Raw genomic sequence first — 27,650 nt, 5'->3', positions numbered from 1 at the left:
GCGTTTTGTTATATTTCATACCTGTATCATTCTAACTGGCATTGCTCGCTCCTTACAGGGATTCAGTTTCGTCTCCCTACTTCATGCAGTGTGGACCGCGTTCAGCCTCCTCCAGGTATCATTCTTACATCTCTTTTCCCTCTCCTCATACTGGCACAGACATTTCTGTTGCAGTCATAAATCCATGAACACGGCAAATATTTTCCTGTTGTTTTTTCTAAAAAAGGCAGGAACGTAACTACAAACCCCTGTTAAAAGTCACCAAAATCCAACATGGCTGCACATGGATAAAAATTAAGGATAGCTGCAGTAATAAACTATTCATTAACACTTCTGGCGGTTTTTGTCTCATTAAATCAGTGGAACATATTGTGCTGTACAACTTATATCAGTGAACACACTGCTATGGTGTTCATATGCACAAAATAGAATAGAATAGTATAGAATAATTATTTATTTGTCCCTTAACGGGGTAGTTTGCATACAAGAGAAATCACTAAATAAAATGTGTATCAAAATATTATGTTGGAGATTAATTTTGTATTTAAATATACAAAGATTTAAGAATACATAGTTTGGAATCACACATTTGTTGATAAATCATGGACATGCCAAAAGTCAAATGTTGGAAACTGCTGGTTTAGTCTTTAAAATGATCTTGCATTGAAAATCCTGATACATTATCCAAGGTGTAAAACTTTCATCTCAAAAGTACCCAGTGAGTAAAACTGTCCAATAAATGCAGTAAAGTACAAAGCATAACATTTCTCTTTAAATCTTAATGTAGTGGAAATAGAAGTTAGCATAAAACAGACATTCAGAAGTAAAGTTCATATACCTTAAAACTGTACGAAGGTACAATGCTTGATTCAGGTAATGTGAATATTTAGAAGAAAAAAAAAGCCTTATCATAGTAATTCGTAGTCCTTGATCGTGCCTTCAGGCATTAATTTGAAGATACACATGTAATACATAACATTGTAAAAATACTTGTGTTATATATCATGCATAAGAAAAGAGAAGAGGTTAAGCAAATTCAGTTGCAGGAGTTTTTGAAGAAGTATCTTTTCAAGCATATTGTTCCTATCTTCAGCTTTTAAGCACATTAAAAGGAATCGTTCAGTGCTCCCTTTTGGTAACATCCATGATCAATCAAATGAGGTTCTGTGTGAAGTTAAGAAGTATTTTAGTTTTTAGAATAATTGAATTGGTTTCAATTTTCAAAACCAAAGTTGAAGGACGTGTAAAGTGACTGTGATTTTAAAAGGGCTGTATATGGAAGTGTGAGCGTACATGTTTGTCTTACTCCCTGTGTTAGCTGTGTGATGAAGGAAAAATTTGCCCATGATGTACCCCACCTTATTGTCTTTTATTCATTAAAAGACAATACACTGAAAAGACTAAATTGATTAAGACCAGGTGATAAGTGCAAAAAAGAAACCAGTCAAGGAAAAGGTGACTTAGATGGATGGCTGATAGAAAAATAAATAGATAGAAACATAAATAGAAACAAATTCTACTGATAAATTAATATTTTTCTTGCAGTCCGATGTCTAACCAATCATGTGTCATCATGTGTCATGCACACTGTTGATTGTCCATGGCTGTTAATGTGTAATTTAGAGATAGATGTACCAGTGCAAAGTAACTGGATAATCAAGAGGGATTCTACTCTGGGATAAAGTTGTTTAAAGTTGGATGCAGAAACTCCAAGGTCCTGTTTGTTAGTTCGTAATAATGTAAATTCTAAAAGAGCAGCGGCATGATTCTACTGGATGACATTCAGGTCCATTTTGTCCTGACTGTGCCCCCAGTGTGTGGGTCTATTTACCGGACTGCCTAGTGCAGCAGTGCAAAGCCAAACAATCAAATTCAAACACAGACAGCAGCAACTGACTAAACAAAGGACAAGATATTTCTATGTTCTGTATCATAAACCAAACTATCGACTAAAGCTGAAGTATTTAAAAGATAAACCTGCTGTAGCTGCTTCTCAGTTAGTGATTTACTGTGTTTAAGGGCTTCTGTTGTTTTCTGAGCATTGCTGAGGTGGAGAGAGCAGGTGGTGTTTCAAGATGAGAAGAAGGATGAGAAGAAGGAAGAATCAAAGATGTCCGAGGTCTTGTGACTGCATGCGAGTGCTGATTATTGAGGCCTCTCTGTTAGTGCTGACGTCAGATTCTGTCCTCTCTCACAGAGACAAAAAACAGATGCTACCCCACAACAGTTGTTAGTGAAGAAGTGATGAAATTCTTTCTTTACCCAAACTGAAGACATTCCTCACTCCACGTCTAATGCCTCTTTAAGAAATAAAGTTTATATTCAGTACAGACACATCGCAGTGTCCCAGCTCTCAGTGACACTCCTCCTTAGTTTGAGATCAGTTTCTGTAATTTACTGCATCTCAAAACCTTGAAAACGGTCAGTCATTTATTTTTGCGCGTAACTGTTTGCACAAAGGAAAGTTTTAGGACACACACAAGAAGTGTTAAGACCCTGCACTAAACATGCATTTGGTCATTTTTCAAATTTTCTGACACATGTAGAGATTTTTTATAGAGAACAGAGTGTGTACAATTCTATTGAGCCTTACAGTCAATATTTGGTCTGAGCACCTTTTTTCTTCAACACAGCCTGAACCAAGACAAGCATTCTGTTATTTCTTTCAGTAGTCTTCAGGAATAGTTCTCCAGGCTTCTTGAATTACATTCCAAAGCTCTTCTTTGGATGTTGGCTGCTTTTTGTTCCGTTTTCTGTCAGGATGATCCCACACTGCTTCCAAACTGTTATGGTCTGGGCTCTGGGGAGGATTCATCCCACTTGTCACTGATTTTCGGTCCACTTTTTGTGTCATTTGACATACCTCAGCCTCTTCTTCCTGTTTTCTTCTCATTCCCTTTCTTAAGAATGGCTTCTTGACAGCCATCCCTTTCATGGAGACCATTTCTGATGAGTTTTCAGTATATAGTAGCTAATAGTATTCAATGGAAGGTCCAGATCCTGTCAGAACCTGTGAGATTATTTTAATTTGTTTTAAAAGGATATCATTTTTAGATACTGTTCATCTGCTGTAGTCTTTTGTCCTCCACTTGTCCAGTTTCCTTTTTTTTCAAGGACTCACTGCACATCATGTGACGTGTTTTCACCTTGTTTTCTCAAAAAATTATATTTTGTCTGTCAACAGACAAAAACTGTCTGTCAAACTGTGTTGTCTTTGGTCATTTTGATAGATGTAACTAAATATGTGGGAACAAATCATGTCTGTGTGAAAGACTTCTAGTAACAAAGCACCTAAAGAGACAACTTAAGATTGGTTCTTTGTCAAGTTGTCTGTTATGAATAGACACAATACTGGTTCATCTCCATAGTTAGTTGCCTTTTTTATGCTTGGTCGGATTCATTGGTCAGTGCAAAGTGACTTTACAAACTAAAAAAAATCAATCCTCAGTCAGGCAAAGTACTAGAATGACAATGAGTTTAAAGGTAGTTAATGTGCAAAACCCTTTATAGATCTTCAGAAAGCTTGAACAACTATTGCTCAAGACCACCTTAAAATAATAAAAGAAATGATGGCTTCTTAGAAGTAAAATGTAGAGACATGAAGGGTGGCCAAGTACTTCTGCACAGTGCTTTATGTGTAATACTTTTTAGTTTCATTCAACTATTGTTAACATTTACTTAAATAAATGTAATGTTGCAATCTGGGGTATGAAATTTCTATTACTTTTAATCAGTTTCAGACTGGGCTGGAAATATTGTAAACTCTGGAAAAGGAATACAATTGTAAAATGATGTTGAAATCTAAACGAGACAGGCACATACAGTATGAAAATATTGTAAATAATAGTAATATGAATAGATCTTTTATAAATGAAATAATCTGATCATTTATCTGAAATACTTAATTTAGTCAACTAATAAAAAAAACTTCCCAGATTGTTAGATTTATCATCTACAGGAGGACATCTGGTGTTCAGTCAGTGTAATTGCAAAACATTGATTTTCTTTTTTTACAACACACTGAGCAGGGCAATTGTCTTCGAGACTTATTATATGAACGGTCCAGGTAGAGTCGGCAAAATAAATGCCTTTGATAAACAACAGTAACCTGAGCAAATGATTGCGTAATTATGTCCGGTGCATAAACGTAGACATGAGGCAATAAATGTGTTTCTAAATGCCAATTCATTAAGATGAGCATCAAGTATATGAATGATCTCCGGAAGAACTAGTGTAGTGCTGATTCGACTTGCTGGTTAGTTTGGAGTCTGTATGATTAACCTCTGCTGAGCTAGTTGTGTGACTGTTCAGATTTTACTCTGTTACATAAAAGGTCGCAAACTAAGGAGCAGAGTCATTGTGAACCCTTTTAAAAGAGTGTTTGAGAACCCTCAATCTGACGTTTAAGACCAACATCAGGACAAATCAACATGTTTTAAACAGTTTGATCCCCTGACTCATTGCTCCAAAGCACTTTGTTTGCTCTGTACATTCCTGCTTGTCATTTAGTAAATCCTTACACACCACCACGACAAAGAGATGAAAATATTAAGTTTTGCAATCAGAACAGCCAGTTTTAAAGTGTTCCTTCTGTCAGAGGTATTGCAGAAACTCAATTCATCAATTTAATTTGGACTGCCAGAGGGAGCGACAAAATCAGGCTTTATTGATTTTATAGAAGTTGATATGTGTTGCTTTCTGTGTAATATAAATTTGATTTGGGACTGTAATAGATGTTTGTAATTAGAATGTCAATTTTAAGGAGATGATAAACAAGTTCAATGCTTGTTTCATAAGTTACTACAGCAAGGATCATCAGATTTTTCAGACTGGAAAGATTATACAAAAAAGACAGCAGGTGAGGATGTTTTAGAAGATATGCATAGATGGAAATAGTTTGTTATGTCTTTATTGTTACTGATTGTAGCAACAGTCTAGAGTAGATAGAGCAGAGAAAGACAGAATTTTCATGTTCAATTTAAAAAAACAGTCAAACAGCTCCAGTGCGTAATAATAGAACGTGTAGAGTTACATACCATCTGAGTCACTGGGCTCTTTATATTCTGGTGACACCTGCTGTGTCTTACAGAACTCCAACCTCTTTCAGTTGGAAGGAAGTCTATGTCTGGACTTTGTTTAAAAAAGTTCCCTGTGGTCACTTTTTTCTTCTTGCACTTCATCACCTGTATTCTAAAGCAGTGTGAGTGTGTGTGTATGTGTATGTACAGCACGTGTGTTCTATGTTAGCTGTGCCCTTATATAGTAGATATTTAAGCATGCTAATCTTACCTTATTAGGTCATTAATTCCCTCTGCCTAATATTTGATTCCAAATGTTTATATATAGACTCATGGATGTGTTACTGAATGGGAGACTTCACTTGCGGATGACAATAAGAAGCACTGTAGGGATTAATAATTGACTCATTTGAATTGTTAATTAGCCGTTACACTCAAGGTTTCTGGCAGATAAATACTGTTGCTGTTTAAATCTTCTTTGTCTATTTCTAAAACATAAATATTAAAATGTATTAATAAATTCAACCAAAAGTAAAACAATTCCCTGACAAATGTTCATATATGTTATATAACATTTAAACTAGTCAATCTGGAGTTATGGAATCATCTACTGTATTACTCATAGTTACTCCCACAACAGACCCCTTTCGCTGCAAACATTTTTAAATGTCATGGCAGGAAATGCAGAGGTGTATTAATAGTGGCCACATTCCATTTGGTGGAGGTCCTGCTGTTCTGCCTCCTTCTTCACTTATGTGATTCCCTGGGACAGTACAGTGAACTGCATAATCATTAAATTAGGAATTACACCTGTGCTTTTTCCACTAAGACAAGTGAAAAGATCTGTTGGAAAGATTTGGTTTAATTTCATAGTTAATGATGGAGAAATGAAGCGTAATGAAAGCAAGAAATGTATAATGTATATCAACTTTAATGAAGTTAAGTAAAATATTATTTTGCCCACAAATTCACAAGAATTGTCTCGTGTCAGAATACAATTAAGATACCTAAAAATAATTTTAGAAATACATGTTAATTATGCTTTTGTGAAACAAGTGAAATTGGAGCATCGCCAATTCTACTGTGAGGTCCATCTGGATGGATTGTCATCAACTTTACATATAAAAGCGAATCTCTCTCATAATCCTTCATTGCTCTTCTCACATAAACATATTGCAGAGCTGCTGTTGCTTTCCGCTTTACTAACATTCTCCTTGCCTTAACTGCTGAAGTGCCCTGATGCCTAATGTCTCATTATACGATGAAGCTCTTCCATCACACAGTGTGTGATGTTGGTGAACTGCAACACTTGCCCTCGTCAGCTTTGGCCACATTTTTCATTATCATGTATTTTATTTTTTATCCTCTACCCTTGTTTTGCCTCGTCCTTGTCCTCTCATCCTGCTTGTGCTATCCAGCGGTATCATATCCTCCCAGTTACAAGAAGACTCCACCTCCTGTGCCCCCGCGCACCACCACCAAGCCTCTTATCTCTGTGACAGCCCAGAGCAGCACAGAATCCACCCAAGATGCCTACCAGGATGGCAGGCATCCACGGGGTGGTCTGTGGACCATGGATAGCCTCGGCCGTCCCATCTACAGCTCCACGGACAGCCTGGACAGCACCAAGGCGGTCACCATGGCCATGGAATCAGCAGCAAGCCAGAGGCTGACTTCTTTAGGCAGCCACACCTCCGTCCAGACATGCGACAAAGCAGTGCTGGTGTCCAAGGCTGAGGAGTACCTCAAAACCCCTCGATCCTCTATTGGCATACAGGTAAGAAGATAAATAGCTGCATCACTCATAGCAACACTCTCATTAATCACTGAAGTTACCCCAGGCCTTCACACAGATTGCACCAGTTTTAATCTTCTTCTGTCTTGCCCCTTACTTGACAGGCTCTCGTTTTGGAACCCAGATTATTAATTTATAAGAGCTGTCTAGTAAAATTCAAACATCTCTATGCTCTCCATCTTATTATCTTGAAATCAAGCGATACAATTCATTTCGGTAAAGACAGGATATTGTAATGGGTAAAACTATGACTAAGCCTAATCAGTTTTATCATCTACAGGCACACACACTTAAAGATGTTGAACTGAACATCAAACTACAAGTGTGCGAGTCAGTTTATAGTTTCATTTTTTGTGATATTACAAATTCCTACAAGTTTGTTGAGTCTAGTTGACCTTTAAATGTGAGCTTATTCAAAGGGGAACAGTTTAAAGGAGTAATTTCTTAATCTCTCTTCCTCTCTTTGATCCAGTTGGTGATTTATGAGCTCATGACCACATTTTCACAACCACTCACCCGTTCAACTCCCATCCCTTAGCAAGGAGGTCCACAAAATTAAGAAGCGCTCCAGTGCTATCTGACTAACTCAGGATGTATCTGCTAACGAATTTGGCCCCAGCTCTTAGCTCCATGTTTGTTGTTTGCCTGCTTGGACCATGTTTTTCTGTTCTATGAATATGTGTCCAGTTGCTGACTCAACCGATGAAACAGAAATCCAGTTGGTTGATTGATCATTGTTCCAGTATGAACTGTGCCTCCTTAATGCCAAACTCTAATTCTGGTCCACAAGAAAATAAAATGGATTTGAGATTAAAAACTGGAAACCCTGGAAAGAAAACTATAAACTTGTGCGGTCTAGTACTTCCGGTACTCTTCAGCTCTTAAAAAGGTGAGAACGAAAGTGCTTTGAAATACGCTCCGTCGTGACTTCTTAACAGATTATTTCACGTATTTGTCAAAATAAAGCTTTTGAAAACAAAGAAATTATTAATCAAAACCAGAATATCCACCAGTCAATCACACTGCAACCTAAATGTCTGGATGACAAGCACGATGACATTTTATGACCATTTGTAAACTCATCAGATTTTCATGCTCATCCTAAGAAAAGATAAGATAACACAACTGAAAAAAGGGGGTCATTTTTTATTAAGGAAGAAATGGATCCAACTTGACATATTTGTGAGGGGCAAAAGTATGTGAACCTTGAAAATTGATAGTTAATTTGATATTGAACTCGGGTGTTTTCAGTTGAGATGACAGTTTGGTGCGAGTGAGACCTGATAGAACCTGACCATGTCCTATCAAGGCTGGTAAAGATTACAAAGCCATCTCTATATGGCTTTGTCATTTTTTTTGCAATAATACCAGTAAAAGTACGAGGACATCCATGAAGTGAATTTTCAAACCTCAAGGGCCTGACTTTAATTCAACTGAAATGCTGTGGAGGGACCAGGAGCGAGTAGTTGATGACAGGAAACCCACCAACATCATAGTACTGAATCTGCTCTGTGCAAGAATGAAAAAAAAAATCCTCCAAGTCAATGTGAAAACTGATCAGTTGTTACCTGAAATGTTTGGTTTCAGTCATTCATGAACAAGGAGGTCACACCAAAAGTTTCTCGTACTTTAGCCACGCACAGAAACTTTCAGGCACCACTGTCAGAAACTTCTAAATGCCAAACTGTTTGAAATTGTATGAATGTCTCTGTAACTCTGTGTGACTACATTTGAATTGTAAATGACGGCAGTTCTCATCTGTTGTCACTGTTTACCAGGTGGAATCTGTGACAGACTCTGAAGCTGAAAGTAAAGGCCTTCCTCGGTTCCATTCTATAGGGATCCAAGTGGAGGATAAAAAACGGTATGTAGTGCAGATGAAGCAAAGCATCATGATGATCGGACTTATTTTGTTCCAAGTTTACATTCCGTTGTTGTACCTGTCAGGCGTGGGAGGTTCAAGCGCTCCAATAGCGTGACTACTGCAGTGCAAGCAGACATGGAACTGGAGGGCTTTCCTTCCATGGAGGACAAAGGTCTGCAGTTTGGTGGTGGCTTTGGCCGCCACTCTGAGCCCAGCACACCAACACAGTATGGAGCCATCCGGACGGTACGCACACAGGGCCTGTTCAGTTACAGGGAGGACTACCGGCCTTCCAGTGGGCCTCCCAGCCCACAGCCTGAATCCTGGCTGGTCGAACCCAGCCTGGAGAGCACCGACACAGGTCGAGTGTCCCCCCTTCGCAGGGACGGCAGCTGGTTCATGCAGCTCCTTCACAATGAAACCAAGCGGCTGGAGGGATGGTGCAAAGAGATGGAGAGAGAGGCAGAGGAGCATGACCTGTCAGAGGAGAGTGAGTGTCCCGAGGGGAGCCTTGAATTTTGTTGCATGATGTCGACACTTTCTCTGTGATCTTTTGCAGCCTGTGTACCAGTGTAGCCACAGTGTACATGCTCAGTGTTAGCTGCCATGTTGACTATGAGGATACTGACTGAGTCGTGACAAGCACTTTGTGAGCAGATTGGATTGTTGTGAATGCCTGAAAGATGCTCAACATGTTGACTTTTGCCAAGCTGTCAGTGATAAATCCAGAATCTGTTTGTGTGTTTCAGTCCTTGGAAAAATCCGGAGTGCAGTTGGAAGTGCTCAGCTACTAATGTCTCAAAAGTTCCAGCAGTTTTACTGGCTGTGCCAGCAGAATCTGGTGAGTAATGTTTGCCTTTTAAACGAGAACATTGTGTCTTCATGCTGTTAAAATGTTACACAAAAATTACACAGTTCAGATCAGGAGGAAATTTGCTGATCGGTTTCCCCTTCTCGGAGCTTTAAGAAGGGGCTTGGCCTGACGCGGCACTTGTGCACCCTCCAGAAATAGACCACAGGAATCGATAGTGGAGCAGTCTCTCTGCTTCTATTGACCCTGCAGTAAACGAAAGGGGAATTCCAATAGGAAGCAGCACCTGTGTTGAGACTATCCATTAATGCACAGAGGCAGCAGGTTGAATGGGAACTTGAGATTGAATAATGAACTGCCATACTGTCTCACTGTTTAGCCCTCATGTCACGTCTGCTGGAAACTCATGCCTTTTCTAACGCAAACAATTCACAGAGTCAGCGTATTTAGGATGAAGACAGTGTTATAAGTGGGATGTTTCTACAGATAAAATGAAGCGAGACAGTGACAGTGAGTCAGAAACTTAATCACATCCCTCTAATGTACGGCTGATTAAAACAAAATTTCTAATGAAATGCAGAACCTTGTGTAGGTGGTTCACATCTGCTCTCTTACTGCCTTGTGCTGTTTTTTTGAAAGTGTAAGTGTGTTTTGCGCGTGTGTTTGTGTGCATCTTGAGTGTGTTGCTTTATTCTGGATGATCTTGGGTGCGCTCTCTCCCTTTCTCCCCACAGATAACAGGATGATGAATTAAGTTTAACATCGGTAGTGACAAGCCTTAGATTGCCCTGAGCTTTCAGATATGTCATAAAAAGAGAAGGACTCTGTTTCACCAACTGGATGGTGCTGGAACTGCACTTTGTGTCTATAAAAAGCCCTGAATCTTCTTCTGAAGTATGGCTTGATGGACCTTTTAATTGTCTAAGATCACATTCACTTTATGTTTTCTGTCTGAGAAAGTCAGAACACAAGTCTGACTGCCTAATTGTGTGAGTTGTTACTTTCAGTTCATCAGTCATCTGAAGAGGTAACATGAACAGCTATGCAGTGGTAACAAGAATTGTATATTTATCACTCAAATTTTCAACATTTTTACTATTTAAGTCCACAATATGGCTTAATTTCCAAACCAAAGAATGTCTAAAATACTAGTAATTTATGTAACTTACATTAATCAGAAACATATAAGACCTAACATTGGACAATGGACATTTCTGAAGTATGAAAAATAATTTACGTAATGTTAGTATTCAAATAAGTAATAACTTTTAGCTTTTATACTAACCCTCCAATTCACGAGCACCTATGTTTATCAGGCTTTCCATTTTCTTCCAAACTAAATTATGTAAGTGTGTAATTGTTATGTAAGTCTAATTTATTTGTGTCTGATTTATATAACATGTTAACAACAAAAGTAGTGTTGAAACATTAGTCTGTGTGCACTACTAAATTGCATTAGAATCTGTGAGTTCCAGCCTTCTTTTATCTTTAATATAACATGTTATCGCTAAGAACATGACAAATTGATTTTATTTTATTTTATTCATTATTAAGTTTCCCCCTCTGGCCATTCATAGTACTTTTTTTTTTTTATCTGTGGACTGATAAGAATAAAACATCTAATCTCATCTGTAAGAACTTCAAACTCTAATAAAACAACCAAATATACATTAAATATGACATTGAGATTTGAAACTGGCAGAATCCATTGATTATATCTGTTCTAGAAATACGCAGCAAGGTTTTAGCTAAGAAGCATATGATTTAAATCATTAACAAAGACACTTTAGAAACTTGTTATTTGGTTATCTTGCCGTAAAGACGCATAACACATGTTTTTAGATGCCTTTATTTTAGGTTGTGAAGCATTGTTGGGGTTGTACTGCCACATGGTGGTCATATTGGTGAGATTCAAATGAAGAAGTTACAATGACCAGCAAAAAGCTGTACAAGTATTTCAGGCTTTTGAATGTGGATTGCATTGTTGAATGGCGATTTATTATTATTATTATTATTATTATTGATGATAATAATAATAATAATAATAATAATAATAATAATAATAATAATAATAATAATAATAATAATAATTGTAATATTAAATAAAGGTGGTACAAAAAAGTTTGCTGTAGTTGCAATTATAATTTGTAAATTGCTGTCACTTTAGGACCCCAGTGCCATGCCCAGACCCACATCTCAGGACCTGGCTGGATTCTGGGACCTTTTGCAGCTTTCCATTGATGATGTCACTGCCAAGTTTGATGAGCTGCAGCAGATCAAGAGCAACCAGTGGCAGCTGGTGGAGAGCCCCGATAAGAAGGTATAATTGGGCTCTACACACTCTTAATAATTAGCCTTTATGGGCTCCAGATGAACTCGCCCGGTTTGCGAGAAAACTACACGAACAACATTATTGTTCCCTTTTAGACTTAGGACCAGCAGGAGGTTACTGAGTATAAACAAGAAGGCAGCATCTGTTTAGTTTTGAAAGCAGACAGCATTCTCTATAAAAGCTTGTTTCCCATTGAAACCATCAGCTCAGATTGAACCAACCACAGATTCCATTTACTGTCTCTTATTCATATGAATAAAAGTACATTTCAATAATAGTAAGCTGTTCCATTGAGGAGGCAGCAGGAATTTTACATCATCATAATGCATCTGCAAAAGAGTGGCCATGTATGTACATGTGCACACAAAATCCTCTGACTGCTGATGGGAATATGTGAAAACACAAGCACAAAAAATGCTGGAAAAGCGTAGGATCTCTGGGCTTATAAAGCACTGATCATGCACTAATGCACGGTATTTCGCATTATCACCACATTTGCTAAATAAATTAGAATGCCATGAATCGGTTCCTCATTGCAAAGGGATTTTTAAAAGTAGATTTCAAAGTAGTATTTCCCAGAACATAGTGCACTTAAAATCATGATTGTTTTATTATTAGAGGGGAAAGCACAAACACAAGCACAAAGATGTGAAACATTAAAGTCATAAAAGCATCCAGTTAAAGCACCATTAATACAGCATGCGTGGAAACATGTTTATAAGAGTGATGCTTGCAGTTACGCATTTAGATGGTTATGGTGTTGTTAGAAATACCCACGATCCTTCAGGGCACTTGGATAATTATCTTTATACAACAGTTTTAGCTCTAAGCAGTCATTTACCTCCAGCAGTTAACAGGCACATTGCAAGCTCCATGAAGCTGAGCACTAGCAGTGACACAGATGCTCCGTGCATGGCCCCTCTTCTTCAAGTCAGTTGCTTTTTTAAATCAACACCAGCTTGCCGTCAGAAATTCTTTTCTGTCTTCCCACGAAAATGTTGTATTGATGTAATGTTTAATGCACCCGTGTAACAAATTAAATAAAAAATAAACACAGAAGGTCTAAATGAGGTATTGAGCTGTCAGTTTGAGTGTACCTTGGGATTGATACTTCAAGTCTTTTTCCTGATTTAGTGTTTTGGTAATTAATGGTGGAGAGCACTGCCCTAAAATGCCTGCACAAAGCCTCTCACAAGTGTTTGATAATGAAAAGCATGACACTTAAATAATTTTCATACTTTCAAGCTGTGATACCAAAGCTGAGGCAGAGTTGCCTGGCTCTGTGCATGATATTGACATCTGCACCAACAGTACTCTATATTACACATACAGCATTTATCAAATCGGATTCAGAATTTTGTAACTGTCGGCCTAATTTCTTAGGCAGATAAATAAATATAGCCAGCATTTCAGCATTTTATCTGCTGGTTGATATAACATTTTCTCCACAATTCTCAATTATGTTTGCACTGCTGAATGAAGGGTCAGTATTGGGATAACATACAAACAAATATTGTATTAATGGGATGTTGTTTTCTCCAGACAGCTCACTGTGAGTGCAGAGCACAGCAGCAGCTATTCATGTGTGCTCAAATATGTGTGCTGTATCTGACGGGCAAATATGCTTAGTTTTAACATCATTTAAATTGTGGACTATTTATTTTGGGTTATGCTTTGTTTATTATTATCATTTGTTTTTTATTCTTTGAATATTTTTACTCATTTGTTAGACCAATTGCCTCTCGGCAAAATCGATCTTTTAAACCTTTAATATGATTATATGGCTCTTTTTTTTTTTATGTGCAGGTAGGCATACCATGAGTGAAACAAAATGTGAAACACCATGCCGGAGTATTTTCACCCTTGAAAGTCTCCAAATCACAGACTTATAATGTCATGTGTGACAAACCAAACTATAGTCAACTTGCAAAGTAAGGTTAATCTTAGCATTAGCAGTGTGCTAACATAGTAAAGTGGAAGACTTACATTATATATGTAGCCTATATTTTATTCATTTCAGAGCAGTTTGAAAGGCAAAGCATCTCTATAGATGCTTTGCCTTTCAATCTTTTGTGTGTTTCAGGCATATTTGTGTACAAGTGCTCCTGATATACTGTTGTCTTAGTTTTGTTTAACTTTGCTTCAGTGTATCTCATTGTTTTGTCTTCCAAGGAGCGAAAGTGGCCGCCACCTCTGCCAAAGAGGCCATCAAAGGGGCGCGGTGGTATGACACGAGAGCGCTCTCTGGACCTTCAGGATCGCCAGCGACAGGAAGCCCGCAGACGGCTCATGGCTGCCAAACGAGCAGCTTCATTCAGACAGAACTCAGCCACAGAGAGGGCAGACAGCATCGAGATCTACATCCCTGAAGCCCAGACACGGCTTTGAGGTCGACACATTCATCCTCAGCTTCTCCTGTCCATCTCCTCCTGACACCAGCTCAAGGCGCTACATCCACCCTCTTTTTCTGTCAACCGTTATCACTGCTTGTCCATTTTTCTACCTGTTACCATTCCCTGGGTTGCCCCTGGTAAAGCTACACTAGGCAAACTTTTCAAATGAAATTGCATGATTTTTCAGGTGAAATGAAAAAAAGTAAAATGTGCTGAAATGCTGCCACAGGGTCAGATCAATTGAGTCGGGTTTATACAATATTGTCAATATCCCAAACAAGTTTACTTAACTCCCAAAATGTCCACAAACAGTAACAGCTGGACACCAGTACCCTTACTCCCCTTGGTTCTTCTGGTATCCTCTGGGTAAAAATGATCCCAGTTCTAAACAGGTGAGTACAGGTGTTTACGCGGAGATGAATTGTGGGTTTTAATTTACATGCCTCTGCCACCTGGAGCTACGAACATGTATATTTGCCTAGTGTAGCTTTAAAACCACAGGAGACCTTTTTGCCTCCAGCTGAGAATGAGCTTACATACCCCCAAATAAGCATTAATTCAGCTAAATCAACTAAATTTATTTTTTAAAGCCTTTAATTAACCCTTTCTTAGTCCTCTCAGCTGTTGCCACTGCACCATTGCACATTAGGATGATAATACACTTGTCAAGTTCAAGTGCAACCTTTCACACATCAGCAACAATGGTCTGTGGCTAAAGCACCATGTGTGTAGGAAGGGTGGCAGCAGTCTCCCGTATCGCCCAGATTGTTTTGAGCAAGCACACAGAATGCTTTCTCACTAATGTTAAGACATCTAAAACATATAACAATGGCTGATTATTTTTGCCCTAAATCTTCTGCCAAGTTTGTATTCATGAGATTAGAAAGAAATGGGGTCGGAATGTGGCACGTTTGCTATTTATCTCCCTTCCCAGGCATTCTGCAGCCGTTGACCAGTGTTGCTGACCTAGTTTTAGAAATAAGACTAAAGTCCTAATCCATTATTTCCACATTTATTAATTTTCATTCCTGCAATATCATCCTGTCTTAGGACTTGACATTTTGTAAGATCTGTGATTTATTTGCTGCTGGATGCATTTCCATTGCAGAACAAATATGAATTATTAACAAGAGACAGTTACCGCAACCTGGAAGAGGTGGCTGCATCAAACAATGCATTTTGCACCTTATAATATTCATGTTTGTATTTCCAAGGGAAATGTAGTTTATGAAGCTCATGTGATATTGTTGCAGTTGAATTGCAAGGACAGATATGGAGAATTTACTACAGAATTTCATATTACTCTATAGATCATAGAAATTGCACCTTGTTTCATTTTATTTTCATTTCTTCTGATGGCATTAATGCCACTCCGAAATAAAATATTTTGATTCTAACACTTTTAATTCTACCTGCAGAATCTATCTATCATACGACCAACATCCCAATCTACAATATGATTTAGTATTTATAGTTAAAACGCCGTTGGTTGATTTGATAGTGCATCTATCCTGGTGATTAAGAGGTGTGTCTTAGCTCACTTTTTTTTCCCATAACACTCTGCATCTGACCTTCTGTTCTTAATTGATCTGCTCATATAGTCTATGAAAAACCGGTGCAAATGACACTTTAACAATATTCAGTTACTATAGTAAATGGTGCTGCTTTTTACTCTAAAACTGTCGTCCTTTACCCAGTCCTATGTGCATGCGCACACACTCACACAGACACACTCAAGGACTTTTTAAACAGAGATTTATTAATATGGTGCCCGCTGTCTCCCCAATGACTGGTGGTAGATTGTGACATTGGAAGCGATCATCTTTGCAATGCTCTTGCCCTCAGTGATTTAAATGAGGAGAAGGTTTTATGGCTTAACTTCTTTCTCTGAAATGAAAAAGGTTCAGGGATATTTGTTCATCAGATGGGAGAAATTACAGGCTTTTACATTCCACCAACCTTAAGGTAAAATCTAAAATGTCCACTTTGAGCCAAGGGCATACTGCTATCTGAAAGTACATCATAGTACCTCCTCATATTTTATATTCCCTTACTCATGCAGTGCATGCCTATTCATCCTCATTACCAATCTATCCCCAGCTAATTATTACAAATGTTGATATTGCCGCAAGAATTATGTTGCAGTACAGTGTTTAATGTTTCTGGATTTACTGTAATGCATTCATTAAGGGAAAGCAGTCTGTGTTCTTTATGAGGCAGGGAAACGTCACGAGGGATTTTGATTGGATTTGTTTTGCTCGCACATACAGCGGGACTATTTAACTTTATAATGAGTTTGCTAAATCGGAGACCCTTAATTTACCAAATGGCCTTAACCAAATCACTCATGAATGTAGAACGATGCAAAAAAACACAACAGAAAAAATAGTCCCAGGAGATAAGCAGCTGTTGAAATTGAATCAAGTTGGGCAGGACTCCAGCCATTTTCTTTATATTTTGCTTTTTCTTATCTGAAATCATATTTTCTGTTTAAGCATACTGGTATTAAGAGAGAGGGCGCAAGTTTAAAATGAGGAAATATGTATTTTTCTCACTGATTTCTATATAATAGAGAATAATTATTTTGTTTCAATACTTGTAAAGATTAGTGTTTAACTAGAATTCTGTTGTGCAGGTTAAAAGAAGTGATACAACTAGAAAACTCAAACATGATGAAAAGGTGCTGGTAAATTTCTCTCCATGACTGCAGCACACGTATAAAGAACTGACAGCGTTCCTCATTCAGTATTTAAACTGAATCATGTTTCCTGTCTTGTTTTTATTGGAGTTTAGGCTAATAGGTCCAGAATTATTTGGAGACTGGTAAAGTCTTTTGACTATATACGAAAACATTTTTGCTTTACAGTTACATAATGATTATAGCCTCACTTGCAGCTTTAATCTACCTTTAAATCAGACAAAGGACTTTGGAATTGCTTATTTTGGACAAAATAACATAACTACAGAAGAAATGTAAATTTAAAAAAATCTGTAACCCCTGGAGATCACCAAAGAATCCGTTTCCTCTTCATAAATACTTTGCCTGGACTGCACAGCAGCTGTCTTTGGGCTTTCGCCTGTAGTTTTGTCTTCTGCAAGTGAAACACAGCCCAACTGAAATCAGATGATTGGCGAATATTCAACTTCTTCACCTTGAAAAGCCACCGTGGTTGTTTTTTCTGTATATTTTGGGTCGTTGTTCATCTGTACTTTGAGGCAGAGTCAGATTAAGTTTGCTGCATTTGGCTGAATCTGATCAGACGGTATGTCCCTATATCCCTATGCAGAATTCTTCTGGCTCCTTACATCTTATCATTCCATCAGTAAACACTAATGATACTGTGTCACAGTGTCAGTATCATGAGCCCTTACACAGCCTCTTCATATTTCACAGAGGATTTTGTATGTTTTGGATCATGATCTGCTCTCAGCCCTCTCCATACTTTTTTCCTCCTGACTTTCTGGTGCAGATTGATCTTTGGTTCATATGTCCAAAGAATGCTGTTTCAGAACTGCTCTGGAATTTAGAATATTTTGACAGAGTCTAATCTGGCCTTTCTCCCTTTTAAGCTTATGAATGATATGCACCTTGTGGTAAATCATTTGTATTGGGTCTCATAAAGACTTCTCTTCATGGTAGATGGACATAATCGTATTTCTACCTCCTGGAGAGTGTCCTTCACTTGAATGGAAGAGATGAGGAGATAGTGTATAAATTCAACCACAGCTGTCCTCTGTGGTCATCCAAGCTTTTCCATGTTGCCAAGATCTTCGGGGCATTATCCTGGTGGTTTTTTGTGTTTGCAGCCACAGGATAGCCTGTTTCACTTACATTGAGAGCCCCTTTGGGTCAATCTTCCAATTAAAAAGAGAGTTATATTAAAGGGTTGTTATTCCGAAACCCCTCCTTCAGTTTTGGATGTAAATACCCTCAAATAAGAGTTGAGAGTCTGCTCTTTAAGTCAATATTCTCTAAATAATTGTGAGTTGTGGCACAATTAATTGAAAACAAAATGTGATAGTATCCAAATATATATGGACGTATCTCTATATGTATATGTACAAATGAATACATTACATTACATACTTAACTCTCCTTCTTTAGATCTAATTTAAGTCAAATGATTTATCCTATGGGCTGCATTCACCACTCTAGACTAAAGGACTATGACGAATAGTTTGCTTGAAAATTCAAGTGCATTATATATCAACAGAGACTGATAATATGGCAAGGGCTTACCCTTTTAAGTTTAATGAATCAATAGCATCTACACCACTTGTATTGCATTCCAGCGAGGAGGGATCCAACAGGTTGTGACTGATGTAATTACCTAGCCTGGCGACGCCATCCTACGTACTTCCGCCCAAAGATTTTGGCTCCGCACATAGTCTGGCCAAATCCCCCTACCTCGGTTCGCTCAGTGTTTTGCCAATCAGCAAACAGTTGCGAGTGGTGACGCATAACTCACGCGCGGAGTCCATTGTAGTCCATATAATTGTAGTTCAACCGCAGCGGAAATAAACATGGCGACGGAAGAACGCTAGAAGCTATCCATGAAGTTGTCTCAACTCTGGAGAGCATTATACAATTAAAACGAGAGCAAGAGAAATGCCTCGTCAATTTTGTTAGTGGCAAGGATGTCGTAGCTCTCCTTCCAACTGGCTTTGGAAAAGTTTGATTTATCAAATGGTACCGGTATAATGAAAGCGGATGTGGGAAGCGTGATTCGCGAGCTAGAGCCTCGCGAGAGTAAGCATGAACCTCGGCGCATAACCTACGTCCTTTCTAAACATTACTGATTGGTTAAGGGAACGCCAATGAATTTAAGTTGCTGAGTAAGGTCCCACCCTCCATGGAAACAGATTCCTATTGGGTTTTTCCAGACTGTTTGACAGAGTCAACAGTCAGCTTTCGCCCAGGCTAGTAATTACCCTCCTTGCACAGGAAAGATATATGTAAAGTAATTACAGGCTATTAAAGCCTTGAGCTCGCTGGCTGACAATTAATATTCTAGGTGTTTCAGTGTTCTGTTTAGATATTTAATAGTGCGAAAGTGAGAAAGACACGGAGGATGCTCTATTAGTTTTGTACATTAGAGTCATTTAATTTAGTCTTTGAATCAATTCCCATGTTGTATTTTTCTACAAAGTAATGTTTTTCAAAATTAAAGAGAAAAAAAGTCTTTATTAAGAGAGAAAGGGAGAAGTTTTATTGAAGGAGAAATGTTATTGCTATTTATTTCATAGTTTAATCAACTTTTAAACAACCATTGACACTGTTTACCATACTATTTATAACACTGGCTTTATATAATGTGGTTAAGAGCTGCAGTGCGCACATTTCCCTCACAAAAATGAAAGAAAGGTCATATAGGAAATTTGTCATTTTAGGTGATCACTCTTACTGTCACAAATAATTTTACAGGCTTTCTTTGGTGGCCAATCTTCATTTTCCTGGGGCTCATCTATTAATGTCAGCATCCTCGATCATCTTGTGGTTGGAAGGAATATGCAGTTAGCTTTGATATATGGAAGTCCTCGTTTATTTAACTGGTTTGCCCCGCAGTTGTACCCTTCAGTTTTACTCTCTGTAAACGATTTATCTGAATGACAACGGCTGATGGCTACTTTAGCAATCCAACTGCTCTTCCACCTGACTGAAATCCAAGTCAGATCGAATCTACTTCCCACAGACTGCAAACTGTGACTCTATCATGTGTAGTGCTGATTAAATAGTATTCATTACCACCAGTCTAGCTTTTCCAAAAGTAGAATAAATAAAAACTAGCTTCAGGTTCCAATTTTTGTTGCGAAGACTTTCCTTGCACATCGTTAGAATCAATTTTACTCACCGACCATGAGCTAAATCTAATTTGCAATTTTCTGTCATGAGATAGCCACACAAAGTCCATAAATGACCTTCTCAATGAGATTGTCATGTACCATACTAAAAGAATAGGAGAGATTACGGGAGATTAAGACTATCAGGAGCTATACCCCCAGCCTCCCTGCCACTGGAGGGATAACAATGTTACTTCGGCTGATGTGTGACACAGACATTTCCTCAAAAATCACATCGCAGTGTCCTGGAAGTGATAAACAGTTATAAGTAATAGATTATATGTGATATTAGATACACAATTATTTGCACAATGTGTTTTTTTTTGTGGTATCATGCAGGGCTGTTCTATCGTCATGGTACCATTTTCATACAACCATCTGTGAATTGCTGAATATATTTCTTTTGTGTTTCCCATTTTCCCCACCATGATTTGAGGGGCTAAGGAGTTTGGCAACTATGTACATGACAAATCCTCAGGTGCCTTACAGTTTGATTCTCATAGGACTGAGTGAATGTTTAGGGTTGTGGTATGTGAAAGGACTGCAACATCTTTAAGAGTGCAAGCTTGTACCTTCATAAAGGGCTGGAAACTGGGCTGGGTCAGACTGCAGAGTTCAAAATGAATTTATGTATACCTGACGGATTCAAACGTCCTACTGTAATAAACTTCAGCACAAAACAGTCTAGAGGATATCAAAGGAGTATTTGTTTGTATTTCTTTTCTTCTTTAAAATGATACAAAAAAAAAAAAAAAAAAGATTCACAACTGATCGCAATAGAGAGCTCGGTTAAAAACAAGAGTTGAGGAGAATCTGTGGATGTGACACTGATAACATGTCAGTACATTCCACAACCATCTCAGTTACTCATCAAAGACAACTTACTTTAAAAAAAATATATATCTTTATCTTTATTTTTTCCCTTCTGGTTGTGATATTGTATTCTTCTGATGTTTTTGCCATTTTGGCATCTACATGTACGCAGAATCTGGAGACTGACAACACTTGACCAGCCAAAAAGTGCAATAGTGTTTTCATACAATGAAAGGGAGCTGGCCTACAGCTATTTACCTCACGGTGAAGTACATGGTTTAGTAGGAGTTGTTGTGAGCTTCACAGGAATACTCTGTCATGCCTGTGTACTATGCAGCAGTACTTCTGCAGGGCGGCAGAATTTCTAGGCCCCAGTGCAGATCACCTTTCATTCAAGTGAGCACTGTAATCACTATGTTCATTGTGCTAAACCCTTCAGACGCAAAAACATGTGCTGTCATTGTCATCAACTGTGATACAGTTCATCTGTCTGTTAGGATTGACTTTACACTGATTTAAGACAGAACTGTGTACAGAGAAAACTTTTGACTAACTTTCAGCAATGCTCTCCAATGATTCACATGGATGTGAGAGGTTAGAGTTAGTTTGCTCTGGTTACTTTTTCCCTGTTGAGTCACTTCTCGCAGCACCACATTTTCCATAATTTAACAGCTGTCCTGGAGATGAACCTCTCAGAGGTCTGTATAGGTGCTTAATCAATCAACTTCTCTCCTTGTACTTTTCATAAATCTTCTTTTTGTTTGCTTTTCTGTTGTTGTTGATTCTGACAATCAGCACACACCAAAAGCATCAAATGCACACAAACACTACAACAGCTGTGTCGAGATACATCCTCAAGATGGCCGCTTCAGTTTCGCCTCTTGATCTTGAGGATGTTCAAGAAGATCTCAATTTCAAAATTCGTGGAAAGCTGTTCTCCTTTTTTCTGTTACAGTTGCACTGCAAATATGTCTTTCTATTGTTTGCTCTCTCTTCTCATAAATTCTGTTTCTTCTCACGGACTTTGGAGCCTGTTGTTACAAACTGAGCTGAAGTCAAGTAAATATGAACATTTGATGTCATGCTCACATGAACTCATGTCTGCTCTTCAAGCAATAAGCCTAATTTAAACATTAAGGATGACTTTTCAACTTGCTCTGTGGGTTTCTGAAAGGATTTTTTTTTGTTTCCCAGCTGTTTAGAAGAAAGGAATTTGTTTTTCATGCTCTTGGAGAAGTTATTCGTATGATATGTGGCTATGACAATGGGCTAGTTAGCTTTGCTTAGCAGGAATCCTGTAAAAAATGAGAACATGTGTCCTTGCAAACATGTTAGATCTCATTTGTTTTATTTGTAGTTACTGGTTAAGTGGATTTTTTTTGATGGTCTATTTCTTGGGCCAGAACAATATATTGGTTTGACCTGTACAGATAAATTTTAAGCTAAAAGTCAGGAGATGGTCATCTTAGCCTAGTCACAAACTATAACTTTTACCTCAGTGGAGTGGAATAAGTAAGTTAGATATGACATGAAGGTAATACTACCAGTGCTTGCTAGATGATTTTGCTATTTGACTTTGACTAGCTTTTCCCTTTCTCCTAGTCTTTATGCTAAGCTAAGATAGATAATATCTTCATATTCAGCCCATCACACAATAAGAGTGATACCAATTATAACCAATTAGCAGGAATGTCAAACTATTCTTTTAAATAGGCGAAAGTTGTGCTGGCTTCATTTTAAAAGAGGCAACATTAAGGTTTACGTGTAATATTTGCCTCTTATGTCATGACATTGATTTTATTGGGAACATTTTCTTTGTAACATCAGTGGCCCCGTGTGCAAGGCCTGAGTAAATGTGAATCAGTCTGCAGTGTCCGTGAGAAGAGACTGGTAGCTGCTGCTTGTGGTTCAATCAATTGGCTACTGGACATATTTTCACAGTTAATACAGAATTACATGCAGACCATATTTAAATATGTTTTTATGTGTGTCTTTCTTTTCTTTTTTTCCAAATCATGTTATGAGGAGAGAGAGCAGTCACTGTTTTGTTCACCTTTGGTGGGGAAATGTCTATAGTGTTGTGGCTATGGGTAGAAAAAATAACTAAAAGGCCTCTCATTGGTTTTGGGAAGTAACATGAGAAAAATTTGATAGCATATAAAGGTTTGTGGTTAGTTTAAAACTATTTTGAAATTGTTAAATATATCAATAATGAGGATAAATATAATGCCAAATATTCAGTATTTGTACAGAAATATACATATATAAATATATAATATATGCCTAATTTAATTGGAACTATTTTCCGCTCTTGACCATGTTTCTATTGTTTAATGTTCCTTTGTCAACATTATTTTATAAGATCTTCAGATAGCATGCAGGATAGTGAAAATGAATGTATTGATTAGTGTTTCATTGCTGGTCAGTATTACAGCAATCTACAGATCAGTTTGTGTTTGTAAGATTACTTTAAACTGAGTATTTCATTTCTAGATTTGTTTATTAATTCATTGTTTTAAACTTTCTTTTAAAATGCAAATTGGTTTTTATTCTTTTAACAGGTTTTATCATTTCATTATTCCCTGCTTTATCAGTGTGGTTTATTATATTTTGCCAATTCTACTGCTATCAACCATCTGTTGTAAATATTTATGCAAATTAAACTTTTTGAAGAAAATGGCACTGTTGTAAGACAATACTTTATTTCTTTATAGCCAACCAGGCAGGTGGTTCAGTGATGAAAAAGGCACCACAAGAAGTCATTTGGAATCTTAACTAAAAAGCAGCGTTATTTATGGTGAATTTCAAAAAGCTTTAATTCATCCGCTAAGATCTTTGTAGTTCTGTAAAAGGTAGTGTTTCACAAACACACACACACAAAGGTTTTAGTTAAAGAAGTGGTCTTTATTACAGCAAAGAAGACAAACATTACAGACAATATTTATGAACCATTAATATCAATTCCAGACTCAGACCGGCCTCTCATCCAGACAACAGCTTCATTCATTGCTCTTCAGGGCCACAACTTTACATTTATGGTGGAGGAATTGCAGGCTAGATTAGTTGTTTCTTAAGTGTGTAGTTAAGATGGTTTACATACTGTATTCACCGTCTGTAAACACCCTTGCAACTCTCATGAGATGGTCATCCCTTTTTCTACAAATAGAAAATTCCCATCGTCACTTGAGAAAAAGGTATGATTGGATTAACATAGGCCTCTGAATTTCCTTTCCCTTTTTCAGGTGAGATCAGAAATCTGGAGCAATAAAACTCTAAGTCGACTTTCCACCAACAGAATAAACATCTGCAACCAGTGGAAACCATATTTGTTTTTTAAACACCTTCTGTCATTAAGTTGAATCCTCAAGGAAAACAAGGAGTGACTTTTTACTACAACAGAACTAATGTTCTGAAATTTCCTCCATTATCTAAATCTCTACTGTTTGTCCAACAATAGAGCCCTTTAAAGAATTCATGATAGCACTACTTACAATAACATCCTGATGACCTGCTCCAACCAAGTGGAGCCTCTGACATTTTATTTACAATAATGTTTGTTTTTTTTTTAAACTTTTTCTGGAGCACAAACAGAAACATCAGGTTCTCCGTAACCTTGTAAAGCCTCAAAACGAAGCGTTCTGATAAATTAAACACTATGAATAATGGTTCAAGGTATTCAAAACATTGATCGTCCATGAGAACGCATTCAACAAAGCCCTGGTTGCGATCAAAGATGCTGTTAAAATGCTTGTTTTGTCAAGGAAATTTAAATGATTAGGCACAATAAATGTGTTTGTATCACAGTTCTTGCATGTTTTACTCAATAATCCTGTTTGCATCACTCTGTTTGGGTGTATCCAGGGATAGTGGTGAACAGGATATGAGGATGAAGAGAAACAGCTTATCCCCACTAAGACGTTAAGAGGGATAGCAGCTTTTATCCCAAATACTCTGTGCATATAAATGCACTGATGTTCTACTGACCACGAACAGAGCAGTGGGCTTTTACACAAAGAAACCACAGTAACATCACAGAGATTAATCAAGTGAAAACAAAGACAATACTACTGAATTTCACCTAAATACTGAAAAACTACTTCTAAAGCTTTAATATACAGCTTCTATCAGGGCTTCTTAAACTCTTCTTCATGGACTCAAATTGAGTGATATAATCTCTAACCTTGAGATCCTTTATAGGCTCATTAAATCATAGTAAAACACGCAGGACTTCAGAGGAAATGGCCCATTTTGTGTCCCAAAATGGAGTTTAAGAAACGCTGGTGGTAAACATGGAATGAAAAATGATTGTTCTTACAAGCAATGCAAGTAAACAAACAATAAATACAAACAATGTGCTTTATCCATATAGACATATTTACACAAAGTCTTTGGCTTATGAATAAACATCAGCTCCAAAATAAAAATATCAAAACAAAAAGTGTTGGCCACCAGTGCACAGAACAAATGAAGTCTGGGATCAGTTCACTTCCAATTCCACTAAAGCCTGCACTTTGCTGTCTTTTGTAAAAGAAACAACATGAAGTCTTTTTTAAGAAAGACTGATCTGATTCTTGTCTTGTACAAATCTTAATATTTGTGTTTTGAAAGATACTATATTTGTGAACTGGCTGAATTGAAGGTTTATTGGGCCCAGCCCTGAAACAAACATAAGTTTGATGACAAGTGTTCCATTTTACAATTTGTGGTAAAAAGATGACTTCAAAATTTCTATCCAGTAGATTATTACATTACACGAAGCAAACGAAAACATAAACTTGTAAACTTGTACTGATAATAAACCAACATTGACACAAAGGTAATTTTCTTCATCGCTGTTCTGTTATCTAGCTACGATCAGCTGTGTGTGAACAATTTAAAATGATCTCAAAGTGGCTAAAAAGTACTCATACATAATGTTTTTGAAATCCAGAGTTCACTGATATGACCAGAAAAATAACACAAAGATATATGAAATAGAAACAGAAGCATCCACAGAGTTTGTCTCGGCTGCAACTTCAGTTTTTTTGTTCTTGTACAAAGGTACCGGCTGCAAATTCAAATTCAAACATCACCATGATGAGATGCCCACAACTGTTAGGGTACTCAGAAAATAGCATGAGAGCAGGAATGAGGGGCACTAAAAACTTGACTTGCAGTTTATCAAAAGCTGTGTCTGCAGCTTGCAAAGGGAAGGGAGACATCTAGAGTGCACATTGAGTACTGCAGCTGAGACAGCACAAAGCATCGAGTCCATGGGAGAGGGCTGTGGTGAGAGGCTTAAATTTAAATTGGGGCCCAAAACATACAGGGGCCCACTGGCACTCAAAAAGCTGTACAATAAGCATAAAATGAGTAAAAGGAGTAATATAATCTCCTCCGCTGCAGTCCTCTCCACCACACTTCCTCTTAGAAGCCTAAACATTTGCCTTTGCTGAACAACAGTGAACAAGGAGCCGATTTTACATATGTGTTTGGACACAAAATGGATGCTACAGAACAGCCACTGCAGAGGGGAGTCAGGACCAAGCAAAAGCAAAGGATCAAACACATGAAAAGTAAACATATGTTCTCCGGCTCCTCGTTACCTCCCTCTTTACCTCCCTTTCCTCTTTTATTCTTTGCTTAGGACGATTCGATGAACTCAAGTGCCAGGTCATAGCAGAACCGATACTGTTCCTAAAGAAAAAAAGACACAAACGCACACTGAACCTTTCTGCATGGTGGCATGTCCGTAGTTTGACCATTGCTAAGAAATTGAAATTAAGGGTAACTCACCGGAGTATCCACCATGTTGGGCTTGCTGTTCCTCAGGGTCTTCACTGCGTGGAAGACGTCGACCACACTCTGTCTCTTGGCCATCTCACACACAATGCTGCTGGCACAGAATACCCCACTTCGACCACCTCCATTTCTACAATCAGATAATGGTACAAAGATGACACATTTTTTTCACCAGTTGTTTTGTCTCCACTGCCAACATGCTGAAGGCATTGTTGCAGATGGTTGAACTATCCTTCACTCCTGCTTTGAGAAATTACATTTTCATAGGTAATGCTAAATGGTAGCAGGATAACTGTCTAAAACTGGCCTAAAAACCTATACATTTGATCATTTTCATGATTACCTTAAACCATGCGCTTTTATGAACGCTTTCTTTCAAAAAGCGGCAGAAACAGACTTTTTATTCGGTGGGCTGTTCACTTACAGGCAGTGCACGATGGTTCTTCCTTCCCCCTCCTCTCCCTCACGCTGCCACTGGTCGACCTGAAGGATCAACTTGAGGAAGGAGCGTTTGGAGGCGGGGACTTCTCTATGCCCTGCCCATCCCAGATACTGGAACTGACGAACCATCAGGTAGCCTTCCTGAGGCTGATAAATCAGATAAGAGTGTCACTGAAGTAGCTACAGAAATGCAGGCAGCAGCATTTGCTGGCTGTTTGTACAGAAACCACGCTGCACCAGGATAATATGAATCAGTTCACTTACCCGGGTGAGGTTACAGACTCTGAAGAGTCTACTGATAACATCACAGTCCATCGAGCAGGACATACATTCCACCTGGACTGGACCGTAGCGCAGCATGCCCTCCTCTGGCCAGTACTGAGGACAACCCTGAGGAGAAAGTTGGCAGCATTTACATCAGCGCCAATGAAAAAGAGAAATACTTAATAATATCAATACTTCACGTCCAAATCTTTGTAATTGTCTTAGTATTATTGGTTCTTTATGTAATATGCTTTGTGCTCACAGGTGATGTAAAGGGAATTTTACACCCCGGTTATA

The 27,650-nt window shown here is 38.0% G+C and overlaps 2 protein-coding genes across 13 annotated transcripts in view; one reads left to right on the top strand and one right to left on the bottom strand.

The window, feature by feature from the left end:
- On the top strand, positions 1-23,513 carry LOC142374712 (disks large-associated protein 2). Its single transcript, XM_075458480.1, has 7 exons — positions 1-115; positions 6,437-6,795; positions 8,592-8,677; positions 8,761-9,167; positions 9,427-9,518; positions 11,656-11,808; positions 13,993-23,513. Exons 2-7 carry the CDS (start codon positions 6,592-6,594, stop codon positions 14,206-14,208), a joined length of 1,158 nt encoding a protein of 385 aa, XP_075314595.1. The 5' UTR covers positions 1-115; positions 6,437-6,591; the 3' UTR covers positions 14,209-23,513.
- A 237-nt stretch (positions 23,514-23,750) lies between these two features.
- ptprk (protein tyrosine phosphatase receptor type K) overlaps positions 23,751-27,650 on the bottom strand; it is a 108,579-nt gene continuing 104,679 nt past the window's right edge. For all 12 annotated transcript variants that reach the window (XM_075459143.1, XM_075459144.1, XM_075459145.1 and 9 more), the window contains 4 exons: positions 27,354-27,479; positions 27,073-27,236; positions 26,643-26,778; positions 23,751-26,543 (listed from right to left, as the gene is read on the bottom strand). In XM_075459143.1, the coding sequence (XP_075315258.1) occupies positions 26,490-26,543; positions 26,643-26,778; positions 27,073-27,236; positions 27,354-27,479 (480 nt within the window). In that variant the 3' untranslated portion in view covers positions 23,751-26,489. The remainder of the gene's footprint in view (positions 26,544-26,642; positions 26,779-27,072; positions 27,237-27,353; positions 27,480-27,650) is intronic.

This window comes from Odontesthes bonariensis, chromosome 24 (genome assembly GCF_027942865.1).
Source record: "Odontesthes bonariensis isolate fOdoBon6 chromosome 24, fOdoBon6.hap1, whole genome shotgun sequence".
NCBI classification, from domain to species: domain Eukaryota; kingdom Metazoa; phylum Chordata; class Actinopteri; order Atheriniformes; family Atherinopsidae; genus Odontesthes; species Odontesthes bonariensis.
This window is presented reverse-complemented; position numbering and strand designations above follow the sequence as displayed.